At 48.1% G+C, this 20,650-nt stretch overlaps 1 protein-coding gene across 1 annotated transcript in view; it reads left to right on the top strand.

Annotated features, from left to right (window-relative positions):
- The first annotated feature begins 5,859 nt into the window (after positions 1–5,859).
- The window catches only part of ADAMTS9 (ADAM metallopeptidase with thrombospondin type 1 motif 9), a 131,972-nt gene continuing 117,181 nt past the window's right edge, over positions 5,860–20,650 (top strand). The window contains exons 1-4 of the mRNA XM_077821691.1: positions 5,860–5,958; positions 6,177–6,234; positions 6,900–7,276; positions 10,068–10,230. Of these exons, the coding sequence (XP_077677817.1) occupies positions 5,860–5,958; positions 6,177–6,234; positions 6,900–7,276; positions 10,068–10,230 (697 nt within the window). The remainder of the gene's footprint in view (positions 5,959–6,176; positions 6,235–6,899; positions 7,277–10,067; positions 10,231–20,650) is intronic.

Genomic DNA, 20,650 nt, shown 5'->3' with positions numbered 1-20,650 from the left:
CAAAAGCTTTTGCTTGGCAGAGAAATGAAGAGAAGCTTGAAAATTAAGTGCATGCCAAGAACCTGCAGGTGTTCAGCTTCCTGGCCAGGTTGGAAAGGCTCAGATGCTGTAGGATTTTAAATAAAGGCTCTGGCACAATGACTGAAAATACTCTTTGGAGGGATAACCATTTTTGCATGGAGAAGTTACTGAATTCAGAGAAAAGGGAGAACAGGGGCAATACCTTTGCTAAGACTTTGGAGGACAGATGCGATAGAGAGAATTTAAGATCTGCTATGAAACAAGTAAGCTGGTTAAGGGGAATGAGAGCCTTCCATTCCTGGATTTAAATCTGGCCCAGAGAGGAAGGGAAAAACCTGGCTGCTGCCATTGGTTATCTTGTGGCACCAAGGATCTACCATCAAAGGAAAACATTTTACCTTGTGGGATAAGAGTTTGGGCAAGCAAACTGTTGAAGCAGATAAAAGAAGACAGTGCTGATACAGACAACCAGGACAGCAAAGAACAGAGAGATTAAAGTGATTTAGGATCACAGTCACCCCAACATAGAAAGATAAGACCCAGGAAAGATAGTGAAAATAGAGTTATAAAGCTAGAGGCAAGTTTGGTATCCCCGAGAGTATTGTACTTAAACCTACCTTTGTTCCTTGAGATACTGTACTGTCTGTGTGTTGTGATTAAGTGCTCTTTCGCTCCCTAAATCAAGCAATTACAGTTTGATTTTTCTGGGCCATCTTTATGTAGGCAAAATTCCCACTGTCACTTTGACAGGAGTTTTGCTTGTGTAGGTTTGGGCCTTTAGTTATTTCTTTGGGTGTCGAGACTTTGCACGCTGTAAGTAGTAACAGATCCTCCCTGATAGGAAAGTGTTTTGCTGAGTTTGTATTGATGGCTTAGTTCCTTCAGATGTTGCATATCTATTCACTTATACTAAGATTTTCCTGCTGTATTTCCCAGTCCCCAGCAGAAACTATTCAGAATGATGAACCATATATGACTTATTTGTACATTATCCAAAATGCCAATAAAAATACATTTTAAATAGACAAATACCACATCTCTCAGAATGAGAGATGAACTTTAATACCATTCTGCATCTGATTGTATAAGGGCTTAAGCACAGAACACAGATCATCATGGGATGATTAACATGTATTGTTTGAACTTTAGTGTTAAATTATTTCGCTTTTTCAAATAACATTGAAATTTAATTCAAAATAATTTATCATCATGGGAGGCATTTCTTGCCTTGAACAGGAAGGGGACTGGAATGGATTAGAACAGCAGTAATGCAAGACTCTGATTTTTAATACTGTTGCTAGAATGTGTGTTAAAATTTTGTCCCTTTGAAATTGTATCCTACAATTTCTAACACTGAAAGTATAAAATAAAGGATTATAAAATTCTCCAAGGGAGCAAATAATTTGCTTTAGTAATGTATGATACAATATTGATTTTTAGCTCCTTTTTTCAGGTCCCTTATTTATTCCTCTTTCCAGTTTTCCTGTCTCCTGCTCAGGTTCTGCAGGAAGTGGGAGCTTATTAATATCTGTTTCAGGAGTGGTTGGCTGAGGTTCTTTGGCCTGCAATGTGCAGGAGGTCAGAGTTGATGATCATGATGGTCCCTTCTGGCCTGAAAAGTCTATGGATCTGTTTATATATGTGTCATAAATATAAAAGGAAGGGTAACCACCTTTCTGTATACAGTGCTATAAAATCCCTCCTGGCCAGAGGCAAAACCCTTTCACCTGTAAAGGGTTAAAAATCTAAGGTAACCTTGCTGGCACCTGACCCAAAATGACCAATGCGGGGACAAGATACTTTCAAATCTGGGGTGGGGGAGACAAAGGGTTCTGTCTGTCTGTGTGATACTTTTGCCGGAAACAGATCAGGAATGCAGCCTTATAACTCCTGTAAAGTTAGTAAGTAATCTAGCTAGAAAATGCGTTAGATTTTTTTTTGTTTGTTTAATGGCTGGTAAAATAAATTGTGCTGGAGGGAATGTATATTCCTGTTATTGTGTCTTTTTGTAACTTAAGGTTTTGCCTAGAGGGATTCTCTATGTTTTGAATCTAATTACCCTGTAAGGTATTTACCATCCTGCTTTTACAGAGGTGATTCTTTTACCTTTTCTTTAATTAAAATTCTTCTTTTAAGAACCTGATTGATTTTTCATTGTTCTTAAGATCCAAGGGTTTGGGTCTGTGTTCACCTCTACCAACTGGTGAGGATACTTATCAAGCCTTCCCCAGGAAAGGGGGTGTAGGGTTTGGGGGGGATATTTTGGGGAAAGACGTCTCCAAGTGGTCTCTTTCTCTGTTCTTTGTTTAAAACGCTTGGTGGTGGCAGCATACCGTTCAAGGGCAAGGCAAAGTTTGTACCTTGGGAAAGTTTTTAACCTAAAGTGATAAGAATAAGCTTAGGGGGTCTTTCATGCAGGTCCCCACATCTGTACCCTAGAGTTCAGAGTGGGGAAGGAACCCTGACAATATGACTTCACCTTTTCCTCTTAATTTCCAAAGCCTAGATCCTACCATCTCTGCTTCTGTCCCTCCTATAGGTTAAGGCTGAGAGGATGGATGGTTGTGTTGTTAAATAATCTGGACCGGGACTTAGGAAATGTGAGTTCTATTCCCAGCTCTCTGCCATGGATGGCATGACTTGGGCCAAATCATTAAGGGCTTGTCTGCGTGGCGACTTATCACACAGCAAGCTACAGTGTGAATCTACAGCCGCTAGTTTGTCATGCTCTAACTGGCCGAGTGGACCCTGCTAGTTCTGCAGTAGGGTTTGACGTACTATTGACAGTAATACGGAAAGTTTAGTGCACGGTAGCAGGGTCCACACAGCCAGTTAGTGCCCTGGAGATTCACATGCTGGCTTGCCGTGCACTGAGTTTCTGTATAGACAAACCCTAGGGGGCCTCCATGCCCCAGTTTCCCACATGCACCCCTGTGTCTTGTTTATGTAGACTGTAAACTCTGAGCTAGGGACTCTCTCTTACTGTGTGTTGTATAGCAGTGTTACTCAACAACTGGTCCAGGGACTGACGCCAGTCCCTGAGATCTCCCTGACAGAGTTTAGGAAGACAGCAAGCCGGTCTCTGGTATCAAAAAGATTGAGAAACAGTGTTTTATAGCACCTAGCCCCAAGGGGTCTTGAACCACTGCTGTAATACAAATAATTCTGGCTACCGACGCAATCTCTGATTAAAGCACTAACAGAACCGTACTCAGCAGGGCACTGCTATGGTCTCTCCCCTTTCGAGCTACACCAAGCATCTCTTCTATTTCACCAACAGCAGCTGGTCCAGTGAGAGTGATTACCTCGCCCACCTTGTGTCTCTCACATCCTACCACCAACTGGGCTATCAGCCTACATCCTCATGGCAACATGGGCAGGTTTCTAGCCCAAGTGAAAGCAACACCCAGGTTTCAGCCTGTAGCCCCACCTGGGCCAGCTAACTTGGGATGAAAGCACCAATAAACTCAGGGCCTAGGGTGACCAGACAGCAAGTGTGAAAAATCAGGACAGGGGATGGGGGGTAATAGGAGCATATATAAGACAAAGCCCCCAAAATCAGGACTGTCTCTATGAAATCGGGACATCTGGTCACCCTATCAGGGCAGGTGGGAGAGCCAAGGGCAATATCCAGTGAAGATATACCCTTTGTTACCTGCCCAGGTAGCACTTCCCTTTGTCCCAAGCTGCTGGCCAAGAGTATTTCTCTCAGCCTGACACAATACCAAGAAAATATATTGTTACTCACCGGCATGGCAGTTTCCTGCAATCACAGGGGGAATTCAGGAAACTCACATGGTGACTGTAACAGGCTGGCCGTGTTTTCCTGACACACCCCACTGGGTTAGCTGTGAAAGGGTTAAGCAGGTTTTGCTGACTCACTGATTGAGCAGACAGGGAAGCCTCAGACAGGGACTCCAGGTAGCGCTGTTTCGGATTCCCTTTTGGTCATAGCCCAGCCCCAGGCGGGGTGACTTTTCAGGCCTCCACAAGTGCGTGGTCCAGTGTGGGGACTCCGCCCCCTTGCATGGAATGCCAAGTGGGCCCAGCAACTTGAAGTTATTTCAGAATGGTCTGATCTCTTTCCTATTCTGAGGGTTTATTTTAACTTGCTTGTACATGCACAATCAATTAACTGTGGGTACATCCAGATGCATGTTGTATAGGCAATTTACAGAAAGAGGAGCAAATGAGGCAAGGATGCAAGACTGAGGCAATTCAATTCATGAAGAAACACTCCTGTGACGCTGTTCTGACAAAGGTCTGCATTCTGCTCGTCTGCTATGCCATCAACAATGAAACGAACTGCAGAAAGAATCGCTGTCTTCTAACACCGAACAAGGAACTTTATTAGAACAACAACATTATCCCTAAAAAGAAAAGGAGTAGAAGTGGCACCTTAGAGACTACAGCTCACTTCATCGGATGCATTCAGTGGATTTTTTTTTTCCACTGAATGCATCCGATGAAGTGAGCTGTAGCTCACGAAAGCTCATGCTCAAATAAATTGGTTAGTCTCTAAGGTGCCACAAGTACTCCTTTTCTTTTTGCGAATACAGACTAACATGGCTGCTACTCTGAAACTTGTCATTATCCTTAAAACCATTCTTCACTGTAGACCTGCCTAGAACATTTCCCAGCCCCAGCTGGACTGGGTGACAGATTTAGAGACACAGCATGCATATCCTTGCAAGGGACAATTTGTTGGTCTTCACATTCATGATGTAAAGTCTGGTGACTTTTGCTCCAAGTTCACAGAGAGTAAAGTAGTTTAAAAGTGCTAGAGAGATCATAAGTAACTTGCCTTTCATTTGATTAGGAGCCTTTAAATCTGACAGTATCTTTCCCCTTCCTGAAAACAGGGGAAAAAAATTAAAGGGACCACCTCAATTTAAATTTGGAGCTCAATTTAAACTAGATTTTTATATAAGGGTATAGATTTTTAAGACCAATGGAAATATTTTGAATTTAAAAAAGAGTCACTGTAATATTTGGCACTGCTGGAAATTAAATGGACTATACACAAACCTGGGGCACATCACTGATTTCAATTATCCTAACTCTGAGAAATGCACAAGAAAACAAACAGCATCAAAAGTGGTAAGTTAATTGAATTTTTAACATTCTTGTACTTTCAATAAATAAAAGTAAAGCAATGAGTCTGTTTACAAGGACTGGTCGTTGACACTTTCATTTTGCTGTTTTTATTTCTTTTAAAGGGAGAGGTGCTTATTCTCACTCCTTCAAATGCAGTTAATACAAGGTTTCTTTTTCAGAGGAACTATTAATCCATGGAGGGATGAACTGATACAAGCCTATCAGAGCTGCAACTATTTTTCAGAAATCTAAAGTAACTAGGTGTAGAAGAACAAATCAGATTTAAGGAATCATTAGATTCTCCTGATCAGCTTTAAGTTGAGAAGGGGGGGCGGTGAGTGCACCACAGGGAACAAAGTACAGTGGTAGAGTTTAGTTCACAGTGTGATTCTTGCTGCAGCGTTGAGTTTATTGTAAATCTCTCTCCCTCCTCCCAGGGCAAGGAGTCCTGGCCTAGGTACTGAATCGGACAGGGGTCTTTTCTCCTGGGACACCAGAATCAAAAGCTTCCTTGGAAGGGAAGAAAGTGACATGGGAAGAAAGCAGGGAGGAGCCCTCCTTTCACAGGGGCGGGCTCTGGGCATTTGCTTTGCCGGAGACCGCCCCCCTCCGGTCTGCTGAGCTGGTTCCCAAGAACTCCGAGGGCACCGGCTAGAAAGGGGGGGGGGGGAGAGGAAAAAGCAGCCCACCAAAAGTGCAAAGGCTCTTCCCTGTTCCTTCCCGAGCCCCTCTCGCTGCACTATGCTGGTGTGTCCGATCCCCCGTGCGCGATTATTCCTCCTCCTCCTGCTGCTGCTGATCTTCTCTCCGCTGGCCGTTGTGGTCACAGCAGAGCCCAGGGTGAACAAATCGGATGCGAGCGGTTCCCACTTTTAATAAAGTGAAGTTGGGGTGGGGGGGGGGGAGCGCTCGGAAGGTTTTCTTCCTCCGAGAAGGAGCCGGGGCGGGGGTGGGGGGTGGAATTAAAAGGGGGGGGGAGGGGGAAGGCTGCTCTCTGCTAAGGCACCACCATGCAGCTAGTGCTGTGGGCGCTGGGATTAGGAACACTCTTTCTGCAGGACCCCTTCAAAGGAGCCACCACAGCACCGAGGAAGCAGAAGCTGCATCCAAGACAAGGTAAGAAAGATGCTTTGGGCGCCCCGAGCTCATTCAGGGGAAGTTTCCAGTTCGTTGGGCTGTTTCTTAGATCTCATTTTAACAGGGGGATGGGGGGGGGGGGTTCTACGACCCTGCAGTATCGCTTTCATTGATTTTCTCTTTGCTTGTCGTCAGTTACAAGAACTTTACAAAGTTGTGTGCCTTTCTCAGGTTGTGAAAACACGGTGCACTGGCGGGGGGGGGGGGGGGAGGTGCCGAAGCAGCTGGACATGGTCTTGTTCTTTTTCTTGAAGCCTTTCTGAAGCTCCTAATAGCCTGAAGTTAGAAGCCCATTTTAAGCGGAGGAAGGGTGCAGGGTTTGGGCAATTGGCACTGGCAGACCCTGGTGGGTTTATAGAAGAGGATTCTTTCTGATGCTGCTGGAGGCAGGGACTGTCCTGTTTTTCGGTGTGTGTTTGTACAGCACCTACCTCCGTGGGGGTCCTGGTCTAGGATTAAAGGCTCTAGGTGCTCCTGCCATGCATTGATTGGGTTTGTAAGTATGGCTACCTATACCCCCCCCCCCCCGAAAGTCAGGCCTTGTTGCTTTCATCCAGGATAAGTGTGTGTTAAAAAGCCATGCCCTGCCTGACCTGACAGAGAGCGAGTCGTTACAGGGCATATGCCTGTGTTACTCTTTGCAGCTCAGCTGTTGGAGAAACTACGCGAGTTCGAGATCGTCACTCCCACCCGTGTGAACGAATTCGGAGCCCCCTTTCCCACGCACGTACACTTCAAAAGAAAGAGACGAAGTATTAACTCTGACCCTTGGGCCACCGACGCCCTCTCCTCCTCGGCACACTACAGGCTTTCCGCCTTTGGGGAGCAGTTTCTACTCAACCTCACGGCCCATTCTGGATTTATTGCGCCACTTTTCACGGTCAGCCTCCTCGGAGAACCGGGGGTTAACCAGACCAAGTTTTACACCCAGGAGGCCAGCGACGTTAAGCACTGTTTTTATAGAGGACATGTGAATACCCAGCCCCAGCACACTGCAGTCATCAGCCTGTGTTCAGGGATGGTGAGTGACTTCCCCTCCACCTTCCTTCCTCGCTCCGTCTAGGGATTTTCCAGGTCCGAGCTTGGCCTCTTAAATCCTTATCTCCCAGGTGTTTGTGTTTACACGAAACACCTTGATGCGGAGTCCTCTGCGCCTTTAAAAACTTGCCATGGTTTACCTCCTGTTGCCACACAGCTTCTCTGGCTTAAAGAGGAGTAAAACTCCGCTCCATAGGGAAAGTTTTTTTTTTGGGGGTGTCCAGGAGCTCACTGATTGTCACGTGCCCCGCTCCCCTCTGCTTTCTAAGCCGGGACGATCTTGCCAGGGGCTCTCCCCTGCCAGGGGCCGGGTCTCCGGTTGCAAAGGAGCCAGGGCAGTAACTGAAAGCCCCCGAGTGACAGCGGGATGCGAACCCGGAGCCTCTCCTGGGGCTTCGGGGAGGGGCTGCCCTGCTTTCTGTGAAGGTCACCGGGGGCAGGGACTTTTTCACACGCCGGTGGCCAGGAGCGGAAGCAAGGAGGTGGGGTCACCCCGGGGGCTGCTCACAACACGAGCCGGTGCCTCCTGACCGGACGCCAGCAGCATTTAAGGTGGAGCAAGCCACCCGGGGTCTGGGCGGGGTGAGGCCCCCGTTCTGGGCCCCCCGCAATCACACCTCGAGTGAAACCCCCGCAACCCAGGCCTCTCTAGCCCGGTCACCCGACGGGCGAGCTGGCCTGGCTCGCAGGAGTTGCAAAGGTCTGGCCGTCCGCGAGGAGTAGAGCTGGGGGGCTCGCAGCCAGGGGCAATTAAGCCGCGTCCGCCCCCGACGTGGAGGGAAGGGCTGCGGGCGCTGGATCCCTGGTGCGGCATCCCCCAAAACCCCGGCAAAGCTTGCAGGTGTTGGGGGGGGGGGTCTCCAAACTTCCACTGCTTTCTACACCTGACTCCTTCAGTCCCCGGTCCTGGCAAAACTGCCACCCAGTGCGGGAGGGGGCTTCGGGGGCCAGTCCGCCAAGCTCTGCCTCCCCTCCCCCCAAATTCAGTGGGAAAGAAGAGAAACCCCAAACCTCCGGAGCAGGCAGCCGGGATCCAGAATACTCACCGGGGCGGCCGAGCTGCGCTGCCCGCTGCTGCCGGGGAGCCCCATTGCAGCCGCCCCCCCCCCCCCGTTCTGCACTTTCCCAGGGGCTGTGCGCTCGCGGCAGCGTCCCCTGGTTGTTGCCGTGCGGAGTTTGGTGGGCGGAGGCGAAGGAGCCGGGGCGGGAGCTGCAAGGAAGCCCAGCAGCAGCAGCTAGTGCCCTGCCTGCAGCACGGGGCCTGGGGGTGTTTGCACCCTCCCCCCGGCACGCCTGTGAGCCGCTCCCCAGATTGAGATGGGGGGGGGGGATTCAATTCCCCTAAACCCCACCAGCCAAGCGGGCCGCCTCACGCGCTCGCTCTCCCTCCCGTCCCGGGGACGACCTTAAGGAGGTGCAAGGCACTTGGCCAGCCCCGAGCCAGGTCTGCTGGGGATTTAAGGAGGCCGGAGGAGATGGCAAGACGCCTTCTCCATCCTCCCGGCTCCAGCCTGGGGAAGGCGCTGGGGGGGGGGAAGAAGGCGCCAACACAAACAGCTGTGCAGGAAGCTTGCAAGGGAGGAGGGCTTGTCTGGCTGCTTTCCCCTGAGCTGGGGCTCATTCCCTGGGAGCTGGGCTAAGCCAGGGATGGAGGCGGCTCCAGGAGCATAGGGCAGGAGCCGTGTAGGCATTCTGGGTGCCCTCAGCTTGCCTGGGTGGGGGAGCTTAGCCATGAGTAGGGAGCCCTGTCCAAGGATGATCCTGATCCGTCTTTGCTGGGGCGGGGTGACCCGTGGGAGACTGGCCAGGGCGGGAGTTAGTCCAGAGCCCTTGGGCACTGTGTTGATACCTTCCATCTCCTGGGCAGCCTCCACCAACAGCCTTCCCGGTTAAAGGGGTTCCCCAGGGAGAATGGGGTGCAGCTGCTGCCTTCCCCCTTTTGGTCGCGGACCGGCTGCCGCTAGCATACCTCTCCCGGGAGAGGCAGATGGATGCGCTTTGCGGAAGGCCAGGGTGCGTGTGTCTTGCGTGGCCGGCAGCTGATGCTCAGAACTGGGATTGTGCTCCGTTCGCTTGTACTACCTGCCTCTTGGCAGGAGGTCAGACTAGCTGACCCTGGTGGTCCCTTCTAACTTTGTGGTTCTACGGTTCTACCTTTTTGTCCGATGGTGTACTTTTGCCTGGGAGTGGCATTCCCCATGGCCTGCTCCACAGTCATGTGGGCTAGAAGCTTTGATATCCTCTCATGGGCAGTATCTTCACCAGGTGAGTTCCTCCAAGCTACTGGATGCCACACTCAGCTTGTCTCTGCTCAGAGTTGTTCTTGGCAAATTTTATGTATGAGAAACAGAGAGGGCAGAACATAATAGGGCCCACCTCTGCCCGAAGATGCACTCCAGCATCTCCCATTGAGATCAGGAGTAATTTTGCAAACATCTCTCAAGGAAGAACTGGATCTAATATGTGTCCTCTCTTCACACAGGGCTGAATTCTACTCCTGGTGGGTATTCGTGGTGTAAGTTACTAATCTCCCAGGTTTTAATGGGAATAAAGTGTACAGCGTAAAGTGCTACTCAGTGTAACAGAATTGGGCCCCTAGCTTTCAGCCACCGCAGGTGTAGGGGTTGCTTGCCAATCTGAACATGGTTAGAAAGTGTAAATGCCCTAGAAACTTCTGCATGTTACCATGTCCGTTTTATATGGTAATTATGTAGGCCTAGTCTCTAGCATGCTCCCACTGGAAGCTGACCACCTGTCTCTCTCTTCGCTCCCAGCTAGGCACATTCAGGTCTCACGATGGGGACTATTTTGTAGAGCCGCTGCTGTCACCTGATGGACAAGAGTATGAAGAAGAGCACAATAAGCCACATGTGGTCTACAGACACACTGCACCGCAAAAAGACTCACCAGGGGAAAGGCACACTTGTGATACTTCAGGTATTCCTTTGACTACTCCCCATACAGTCACTTCCATGGTTCTGCATTGCTGAATTATAAACCATTTACCGTGATATGCGAGAGGACGTTGGCACTGTTTGGGCTAGAAGTAATTGTGGACGTGCAGCGAAGGGGCTGTTGTGAATATCTAGGTGTGGTGCTCTTTGCTTTGGGGATCATTTGCTGCTATTGTTCAGGTGAGGTACATCTTGTCTTTGACTTCTAACTTCAGAAGGTCAACCTTAAGGCCAAATTCTACCACTTCCATTGCCACCGTTGATCCCAATCGTGCCTACTGTGAGGTAAAGTAGTCATCTCTGAGCTCTTGTGCCTTAAACAGCTTCTGTGTCTGTACCACCATACTTTTCTTCCCTCCTAACCATAAGCTCCAAAATACACAATTTTTCCTGCACTTCAGCTGAAACTCATTTGTGCTTTCAACTTGCGTCATCTTGCTTGCAAAAATTCCTTCCATGTGAAAAGTCCATTTGTGCTGCAGGTTAATGGGGAAACCGGAAATCCATCATGGTCTTTCTAGGCCCCATCTCTCCTTACCTGAATTGGTCCAAAATGCAGTGACTAGTCTCTTCTCCCAACCATTCCTCTTCCTTGGCAGAGGTTACTTAATGTTCTCACTAATTAATTTCTTCTTGGGTCTCCTGTTTTCTCCCCATGTTCGGGCGCCACTCCTTGGCATACTAAATCTACAGATGCCTCTTGTGTGGTATATTGCAACCTAAACATTGTGGGCATGAATTTGCCAACCATTCTCAGGCTGAGTGGTATGGTTACTCTTCAAGTAGGTGGGGTTACTCATGGAGTAAAGGTATGATTTGATGTGAGTAAGAGCCGCAGAATCTGGCCGCTTGTATGCGTTAGCGTGTACACAGTGAAAATCTGCTTTGGACTGTTTTGTGATGCGTTTGTATTGTATTAGTGCTCTACAGAATTTACACTGTGTTTTACACTTGTGGATCATTGAGGGAGGGAGGATGTAGGCAGTGGTTTTGCAATTCAAATGTAAGTCGATATAGTTAGACCTGGTATGTGACATAGTGATTCAAGGAGATGTCCCAAGGCACTGATCAAAGACCAAGATAGATTTCATGGTAATGGAAGCATGGTGGTACACACACGTGTACACACGTTGGGGGGGATAATGGTACATCTCACAAGGCTTTTATTGTTTGTTCTTCCAAGGGTTGCTGCTGGACTATGCCACTCTGGTTTCTCTCTTCCAGCTGTTTCTGCTCCCTTCTTTGAGATCAGATGCAGGAGACTCAGAACAGTTGGAAAGAAACATGGAATCTGGCACAATTCACCAGTAACCCTTGGAGGAACGGACCAGCAGATCATGGAACCCATTGAATCAAAGGTAGACGGAAAGGCCCTGAAAACAATTTAGGGTCTTTCCCTTTGTGCAGTGATCATAAATAGTTCAACCTTCTGACGCATCTAATAGTTTCAGGCCAGGTGTTCGTGCTACACTAGCTTTCTCAAGAAATCAAGCTGTATTATTCTGCTTAATTATCCAGGTCTTTTTCTGTCCTCTGCTGATCTGCTGTGCTTCCCCTTTTCCTTTGCTGCTTGTTCTTTATTGCTCCACACGGTCTGGAAAAAGAGAAGCCCAATAAGTTAAAGCTCTGTCCAAATAATAAGGTTCAAAGGACCCAAAATCGGCAGCATGTTTCTGCCCGTCCCCCATTTCTGGTTCAACAATTTTTAAGTGAATCTTGTGCTGGTGACAGGTGCTGTGTTGTTAACTCTGGACATTGAAATAGCAGTGAAAGCACAGGGTGTATGCACTTCCCTCCACTGGCTCACCCATATTCTTCCACCGCCATCACCTCTAGAGGCAAGAGAGTAGCTCAGATGGCTTCAGGGAGAATGTGAAGCCCAGCAACATTGCTCAAGTTTATCTTTAGGAGTCAGTTTGGAGCCAACTTTGGGCAAACTGCCGCGTTCACATAAGCCGGGGGAAAAGGAAATGATCTCATTAGAATTTATGAGCTCAGTTGCATTGTACCTGAGATCTGTAGATGACATTAAATTTATACTGTGGCTGCAGCCAACATGTGAAAAGTCCATTTGTGCTGCAAGTTAATGGGGAAACCGGAAATCCGCCCAAAGCGGAAATTCAACCCCAGGAAAGACGTACACCCCAAACCTACAATGAGCGTTGCGTGGGCAGACCCCTTTGCAGGACTGTGGCTTTGTTAAATCTCTCTCTTTTAGAGGATCTTGCGCCCGGAAACAATTTCCGCACGACAGGCAAGCTGAGGGCACTGTACCCAGAATGTCTGCACGGCCCCTGCCGTATGCTCCCGGAGCCGCCTCCATCTCTGGCTTAGCCCAGCTCCAAGAGTGTTCTTAGCATAATGAAGTAGTTGTAGACATCCGTCAGCGTCTGCGAAAAGTTTTTCCCCCTGAGGTATGATTGATGGATAAAGTAGGGGCTTTCATTTCCAGCGATCTCCATGAAGCATTTATCATTACTCTTATTAGTTTTCACTTGATCAGGTCAGCTAGGGAATGCAGGCATATTTGTCTTTTGGTTCTTTTACATTTTAATTAGCAGTTTCTTATACAGTAGCTGCGTTTTATGCTTTTTAGATAAATGCAGTATAGGCTCTCGTGACCACGACACAGCTTTTCTGCCATACAGGTTACTGGACTAATGATGTGTGTTATAATAAACTATTGCCCAGGCTTTGCTGTTGTTCAGTGTAGCGAGCTGTTGTAGTTATGCTGAGGTCCTGGGTTATGACGCTGTTAATAGCAGCTTCTCCTTGTTCTTTCACTGTTGGCCTGTCCCATATCCTTCTCTCTGTGTCTTGCTTCCTGCCAGAGTAGATCGGGAGTTAAGAGGAGGACTTTGTATCCTCACTAACCCTTCCCTTCCTTCGGCCATCACAATAGAGTCCCAGAGTTTAAGGTGATCTAGTCTGACCTCCTGTATATCACAGGCCAGCAACACCTCCCAGCACATGCACGCTAAACCCCAAAGCCAGAGTGAGACCGAAGTATCACAGCTTTCAGGAGACTAGACTTTTCTGTGCCAGAGAATAGGAGGCACCAGTGTCCAACGCACCCACAATATCAGGGAAATGGTTAAATGAGATCTACCCAGATAATCCTGGCGAGTGACACTGCAGGGGAAGGTGAGAAGCCCCCAAAGTCACTGCCAAGTTGACCTGGGGAAAAATGCCTTCCTGACCCACATTTGTTGATCAATGAGACTCTTGAGCGTCTGAGCAAGGACCAACCAGCCAAGCCCCTGAGAGAGAGAATGCTTGGTGCCAGCTCAGAGCCCATCCCACCCAATGTGTCATCTCCCTCTGAGGCCATTCCTGATGCTTGAGAGGAAGGAGTTAAAAACCCGTACACTAGGGGAAAACATCCCTTCCTGACCCCTGCAGGTGACTGGCTGAAACCCTGAAGCATGAGCTTTCAGAGCATAAGACATAAACTGCAAGTGAGCCCCAGGGCTGCCTCCTACCATCCTCCTAAGCAACCCTGTCTTACAGTCGCACTCATATATTTTTGTCCAGCTCTCTATTAAAACTAATAAAGTTGGTTGCCCCCAAAACTCCTATTGGGAGGCTGGTCCAGAACCTCGCTCCTCTGATGGTTAGAAACCTTCTTCTGATTTCCGTCCTGAATTTGTTCATGGCCCACTTATATCCATTTTTTCTTGTGCCAAGCTGTCCTTTAGCTTAAGTAGCCCTTCACCCTCCCTGGTATTTACCCTCTTCCCTCTCCCCACCCCCATGTATTTATAGAGAGCAATCCTATCCTCTCTGATATTTATTTATTTATTTTATTTTGCTAAACAAGCCAAGTTCTTCCACTTTCCTCTCCTAAGATTAGGCCCGCCATTCCCCTGATCATTCTACAGGCTGTTCGCTGTGCCTGTTCCAGTTTAAATGCATCTTTCTTGAACATGGGGTGACCTGCTGAGGTGATTCCTCCACTGATTTATACCCCCCTAGGCTCTGGCACAATAACTAACTAGCTAGACTTGCTTGAACAGCATTTAAAAAATGAAGACTGGCCAGGGTGGATTTTAAATACCACTAGGGGGCGCTGCTTAGACATGCTGCCCGTGGTAGCCCTGCTCGCTCTCCCTGCTTCACGCCAGCAGAGTGTTCCCACAAAACTCTCCCCTAGGTCCCGATTAGCGAGGTGGAGATTGAGAGTTTAAAAAAAGGTCATTTTAATTAAAAGAGGAGACTGCCCACTGAAGGCGGAGAGCTGAGCTTCCTGAGTTCAATGGAGGGAGGGTCTGCCGCTGCTGTCGAAAGGAATGAGAATCAGTATTATAATCACTTGAGAGATCACCCAATGGACTTGATGATAACTGTATGCTCACCAGTGTACACTCGCAGGTCCTAAGGCAAAGAAGTTCTGTAGATTCATAGATTTCGTGGTCAGAGGGGAGCACACTACGACTATCTAGTCCATGACACAGGCCGGGAAATCTTACCCATAATTTCTGCATCAAGTCCACAACTTCTGATTGAACAAGAGCATATTGTTTAGAAAAACATCCAGTCTTGATTTAGTCCAGCTATGGGTATTACTTCACGGTCAGTATATAAATAAACCAGTTTGGTTCATCTCTCATTCCATTCCCAGAGGGGGTTGGATGAACGTGACTTCTAACATATTCATTTTTTTCCAAACACACCTGTATGCTTGTACACATCACACAAACTAATTAGTTGTGCTTATATCTGTGGCTTTCCCCATCCAGCCTACTGCCTCTATTGAAATTTTTAATTTCATAGAATATCAGGCTTGGAAGGGACCTCAGGAGGCCATCTAGTCCAACCCCTGACCAATCCCCAATTTTTTGCCCCAGGTCCCTAAATGGCCCCCTCAAGGATTGAGCTCACAACCCTGGGTTTAGCAGGCCAATGCTCAAACAACCCATATGATTTGTTGCTTTCAGAAAGTGAGGGATAGGAAGCCAACCCCTTCTGTGCTGTAGGGTTCCTTATTTCTCTCCGGTGTTTTCTTTTCATCTTTATCTGTTTTTTGCTGCTTACCTTTCTTTCCTTCTCTCTCTTATATCTCTCCTGAGGTGTGTTTTTGGTCAGTTTTGGTTAATTTATTTCTGATCTTTTGCTAGTATTATCCATTCATGCTTTACAGCTTGTCTGGAGCTTTCTGTTATAATTCTACCTATCTGCTGTGTTTTGTTTTCTCCATATTGTTCTTGCTTATTATTTAGTCCCGATTTGTCCATTTCTTACAGCTTTTACTACAAACCCCTTGCAAAAGTTATATTTTGAATTAGCTGTTTCTGTTCTTTCCTCCTTCGCATCCCAATTGTGTTCTGATATCTATCCTCTTACCACCTGACCTTTCATTATGCTTTTTCTGTTTTCTTTCCAGCTTCACTTTTAAAAAAACCCAAAAAATCTTTAGCACAGACTCTCCCAGCTACACCTCGTTTTTCCTTCAGTTTGGCATAACAGACTCAGGCTGTGGCTGAAATAGATAAGAAGCTTTTTCTCATTTGTAGGAACAAGGATCAAATGTGAGCACTGGCTGCTGACCCCACTTTCATTGCTAGGATAATAGGCCCCTCCCACTCATTTGCCTGGAGATTGGGAAATAGCTGCACTGGGTTTTGGATGGCAGTCGCAAGTCATGTTGAGGGCTAGCCCTGTAATGACATTTGTTAAAGCAGAAGCATCCACCAGGGCAAAACTCTCCGATGAAACAGCGACACTCACCTCATTGGTGTGACACTGATAAGAAGATGATCAGAGTCCTCCCCATCTTGAAAGAGAGCCAGGAAAAGGCCGTCCTGCTATTTGTATTATGGTGGTAAGAAATGAGAGCAGTTCTCAGGTTAGTGCAGGACAGAGGAGCCCTGGGCTGTGGGAGAACAGGCAGAACTTGCTCCAGCAAAGCCCCCTGCAGACACGGACTGATAAGAGGAGGAGAGGAAATACTGTTATGTTGCAACCTTTTCTGCTCAGTTTCCACAACCCTACAAGTCCCCAAGCTTTACTTGCACCAACGCTCCTTAGGAGCCGCTCTCGAGCGTAGAATGTTCTAGCACCTCCTGAAAGCGAACGCAAAAGTGTCACAAATGCGAAGTCCCAAATTCTGACCTGCGTATTTCGACTTAACCTTCTAAATTCCTGCTTGGCTGTTTAGCTACAGTGATTCAGCAAACAGAAACGTCACCACTCGACTTGGATAGCTAACTCCCAGAGCACCAAAAAACAAACAAAAACGTTCCGAAGACCTTCGCTAGCTCTAGCATCTGAGAACTTCTCATTTGAAAAAGGTGAAATGCGAAGTAACTGTGAATTATTTGCTCATCTCTTCAATAGAGAGGCAGCTTTTGCTGCAGTCATGGCGAGTGTCGTCATTATCTCATAGGACACTGACGCTTCCCAGACTTCTGGCCCGATGAATGCCTGCAGTTCCCAAAGGTGAAGGCTGTTGAATGTACGGTTATCACATTGATATCGCATAGCTCTATTGGATTCAATCAGTTTACACCATAAGTGGTTCTATACCCTAGTCCATAGAAGTAACCTATTACTGTGTAGACCTAATATTATGTGGATTCTTTTTTTTCCTTGAAAAATGTGTCCTTTTTTGATGATGCCACAAGAGTCATGGTGCAAAATATGACTCGCTGTGCAGCTGACACACAGGACACTGAAATAATCAGTAACATGTCACCGATTCTCAGATACATTCATGAGTAATTTGTAATACATTACACTTTCAAAGTAGCTTTTAACGGTCTGTCCTGCTGAACATAACACTGGAGAGTCACGTAGCATCCTGGGGCCATTTGTACTCTGGCCTCCACTACCAGATCGCTGTTACAATTAAGCCTGGGTTAATTTTGGACCTGATCCTAGATGATGCCGAGCACCTGTAATGTGCCGAGCACCCTCCATTCCCATCATCCATTCTGTTGTAATCTCTCTCCCTGAGATTACTGGTGGCGCTCCCTTGATATGGGCAGGAGTAGCTACAGTCAGGCCATTCCCATGGGCCTGTGACTGCCCCTCCTGAGTCTGCTGGAGCCTGGATTTCTAAAGTTTATGGGCCTGCTGCAAAGCCCATATTTCCTCACAAGCTTATAGGGAGGCTGGGGTTCCATAGGTGAGAGGCTCAGACTGAGGGATGACTAGGTGGGGGCCTTGTCATAGGAGAGGGTAGAGGATCTTCCGTTTCCTTTGTGCAGGAGAGACTGTAAACCGGTGTTTGTGCGATGGGAAACTGGGGTCACAATATTTGATTGTAAGATTTTTATGATGGGGTGTGTTCAACTTTAGGATGTGCCTCAGGCTGCGGCTAGCCACCCAATACACACAAAAGGTGTGTGTGTGAAAGAGAAAATTAGTCTCGTATGCCAATGAAAGATCTTTAAATGGACACCTGATTCAGGGTAATGAGATTATATGTGACTTGTTAAAGTCCAAATCTCCCCTTTCCTGGGATCCCCTACCCCTGCCTCCATATCTCAGGATTGTGTCTCTTCCCACAGGATCTTTCCTCATCCCAACCTTACTCATCCCTCTCAACCCCACTCATCCCTGAGGAATCATTCCTATCTCTGCTTCTGTGTTTCTAGCTTGCAGTATTGTTGTGAGTCTCACAATATTGGCTGTGTGTTTTAAAGCCCCAGCTCCTGGAGTCCTGTGACTAGGTGGCAATCTCAGCTTTCCTTTCTTACAGAAGTTAGCTTCTGGCCCTTGTGGCTGTGAAGAAAAGCCTGACGTGAACCCAGAAGGCAAATAAAAACATACCTCCCAATGGTTCTAGTGGCTAAAGCAGGGCGCAGTGTCATTCAAATTTGGCCCAGCTGCCTCTCCACAGGCAGAAAAAGAGGGGCAGCTGAACCAAACCTGAGTGGTGCCGTGACCCTATGCACCAGGTTGCAATACCACTGGGTTTGGGAGCCCTCTCAAATGGGGGTCTGGCCCAACCTGCCCCCTTTTCACAATGCCCCCGCCCAGGTGGCCTGAATGCCGGAAACGTTCCCAGCTTCAACTGTGACAAGGGCCACATGGGGGTAAAAGAGGGACAGTCCCGAGAAACTCGGGACTGTTGGGAGGTCTATAAAAAGACTCCAACCTTTATTATTTTTAAGCCAACCCCATGACTGTGTAGGGCCTGACTCATGAGTTTTGGCAGGAGTGCCCCTATAATCCCAGACGCTCTCCATTCCCCTGCTGCCTGCTGATTGCAACCTCCTGCTGCCCCGCTCTCAGACAGACGCTGGGCCCCTGGGGGCCTAGATTGCTGGAGCCCCGTTACTACTGCAAGCAGCCCTCTGTGTCCCTGAGCAGGCACATGGCTTCTTCTCTGCTCAGCCCACCCACCGCTGCCTCCTTGTGGCTCGAGATTGGAATGACAGCTCAGCAGAGCAAGACCCGGACGGGCAGCCCGGCAGAACTTGAACCCGGCAGGAAGGGCAGGAAAAGGTGCCTGTATCAGGGCAGAGGCATCAGGAAGAGGAGAAATTCGGGGAGGATGGGCCCTTCCCTTCCCAGTGGAAATGCAAAGGAACCAGTTGGTTAATAGCAGGCCCAAGTGAGGGGGAACGAAGGGGGGGGTCGTGGAATAGTAGAATGGCACCTGCGCAGCTTAATTTTACTGGGCAGGTGGGGACAGTTTCTGGAGGGGAGGGAAGCAGCTGAGGGAACAGCCGGAGGCTGCATCAGAGTGCAGCTCAGCAATTGCGTCTCTGCTGGTGGGTCGGGTTGGGCTGGGAGGAGGGAGCTGGGCCCACTGGGCACTGCTCTGTCCCCCGGCTGGGCGGGCACCAGGCTGCTCTCAGGAGCCAGCTGGGCTGAGCTCCCTCCTTTGCCTGCCCACTGGCTCTGAGTGCTGAGCCGGCCCAGGCGAGGGGCCTGAGCTGACTCCCCAGGAAAGATTGAGCCCAGTCCACCTCCCCCTCCCATGAACGAGGTTCCAGTAGGAGAGAGGAGAAGTGGGGGAGGTGACTCAGACCTGGGGCTCTGGTGAGGAGAGGAGGGGGGCACAGCTTGGAGAGGAGGGGAGCTGATTGGGATAGAGGCACAAGGGTCTTTGGAAGGGATGTGGGCTTTCGGGAGCCTTGGGGAGGGGCTTGAGGGAAGATACAAGACATTTGGAAAGGGGAATGATAGAGGGGAGGGATGTGGTGTAGACCCTTTTTGTTGGGGAGAGGGATGTCAGCAAATTTGCCCTGTCTGGGGTGGAAGGGGTGGGGGGGACTTGTGGTAATTGTGAAGGTCTATATGCCCCCCCCCACACCTCCCGTTTAGCTGGCAGTTAGCCCACTGCCTGCAGGAATCCACTTGAGTGCGTAAGAATTCATAGCACGGGAATCAAGCGTCGTAGACGGGAAGGTGTAACGTTTGCAGGAGTGGTATTAAATGTTGTTGTGCTTTGAGCTGTTAACATGCTTGATATGTTTCAAGAAGAAAACCCAGGATTCAGGACCAGCAGGGCAACTGTCCTCAGAGGCAGATGCTTCTGGGTTGGATGTTTCTGATGGTCAGAATATTGTACTGCTTGGTCTTGCCACCCAGCAAAATACCCAGGTGCAGAGACTGAAAAGATCCGAGTGGGGCAAAATTAGCCACGCCCATTAACAAGGAGATGAACTTGGGCCGTGAGGTCTTAGTCCTGTACCCAGACATCTCAATAAACGGCACAGTTCGATATTTCAGTCTGAAACGACTTTTTGTTTCAAAATCCTTGCACGTGTTATAAAAAAGGTGAAATCGAAACAAAGGTTTTTTTTCAGAATTTTGTGGAGAATTTAGAAAGTTTCTGGTTTTGTTCCTAATCGGAATAAAGACAAATGCTGAAATCTCCAAATCCTTTGTGAAATGGGATTTCCGTCCTCCGCCCGGCTTTAACATGCCTGTGAATGGTGTTCTGTATTATATGGTTTTGCTGTATGACACTTCTGTCTGCACATACGCTATAAGTTAAATCTGTACAGTTTTAGTGAATCCTTTTGCCGTTAAAGACGTTAGATCTAATTTAGCTCTATACACTGCTAAGCAAGCTCAGACTGACTTGTATTTGAACTTTCTTTGGTTTGCCGTGCAAGTAGTAATCAGACAATTATCATTTTTGTCTCGTATGTATGAACGAACGTGGAATATGTTATTTTTCATTGGATTCTTATTTGGGTTTGATCATTCATTTCCCGTTTCATTTTTGTTCTTCACTCCCACCCCCCAGTCTATAAATGCTGTTTTCTATATCCTACTGTAGCAATTTACAATTCTCTGGGTCCATAGTCATGGAAGTGGAGTTAACATCCTGTGGAGTTAACATTAATTCTGCCTTTAGGCTTGATTGTCAGAATATGCTACCAAGCAAGCCCCTTACCTCCCCCCTCATTTCACTTCTCCATCTCCGGCTGTCATCCTAGCAG

The sequence above is a fragment of the Eretmochelys imbricata genome, chromosome 7, assembly GCF_965152235.1.
Source record: "Eretmochelys imbricata isolate rEreImb1 chromosome 7, rEreImb1.hap1, whole genome shotgun sequence".
In the NCBI taxonomy this organism is placed as follows: domain Eukaryota; kingdom Metazoa; phylum Chordata; order Testudines; family Cheloniidae; genus Eretmochelys; species Eretmochelys imbricata.
This window is presented reverse-complemented; position numbering and strand designations above follow the sequence as displayed.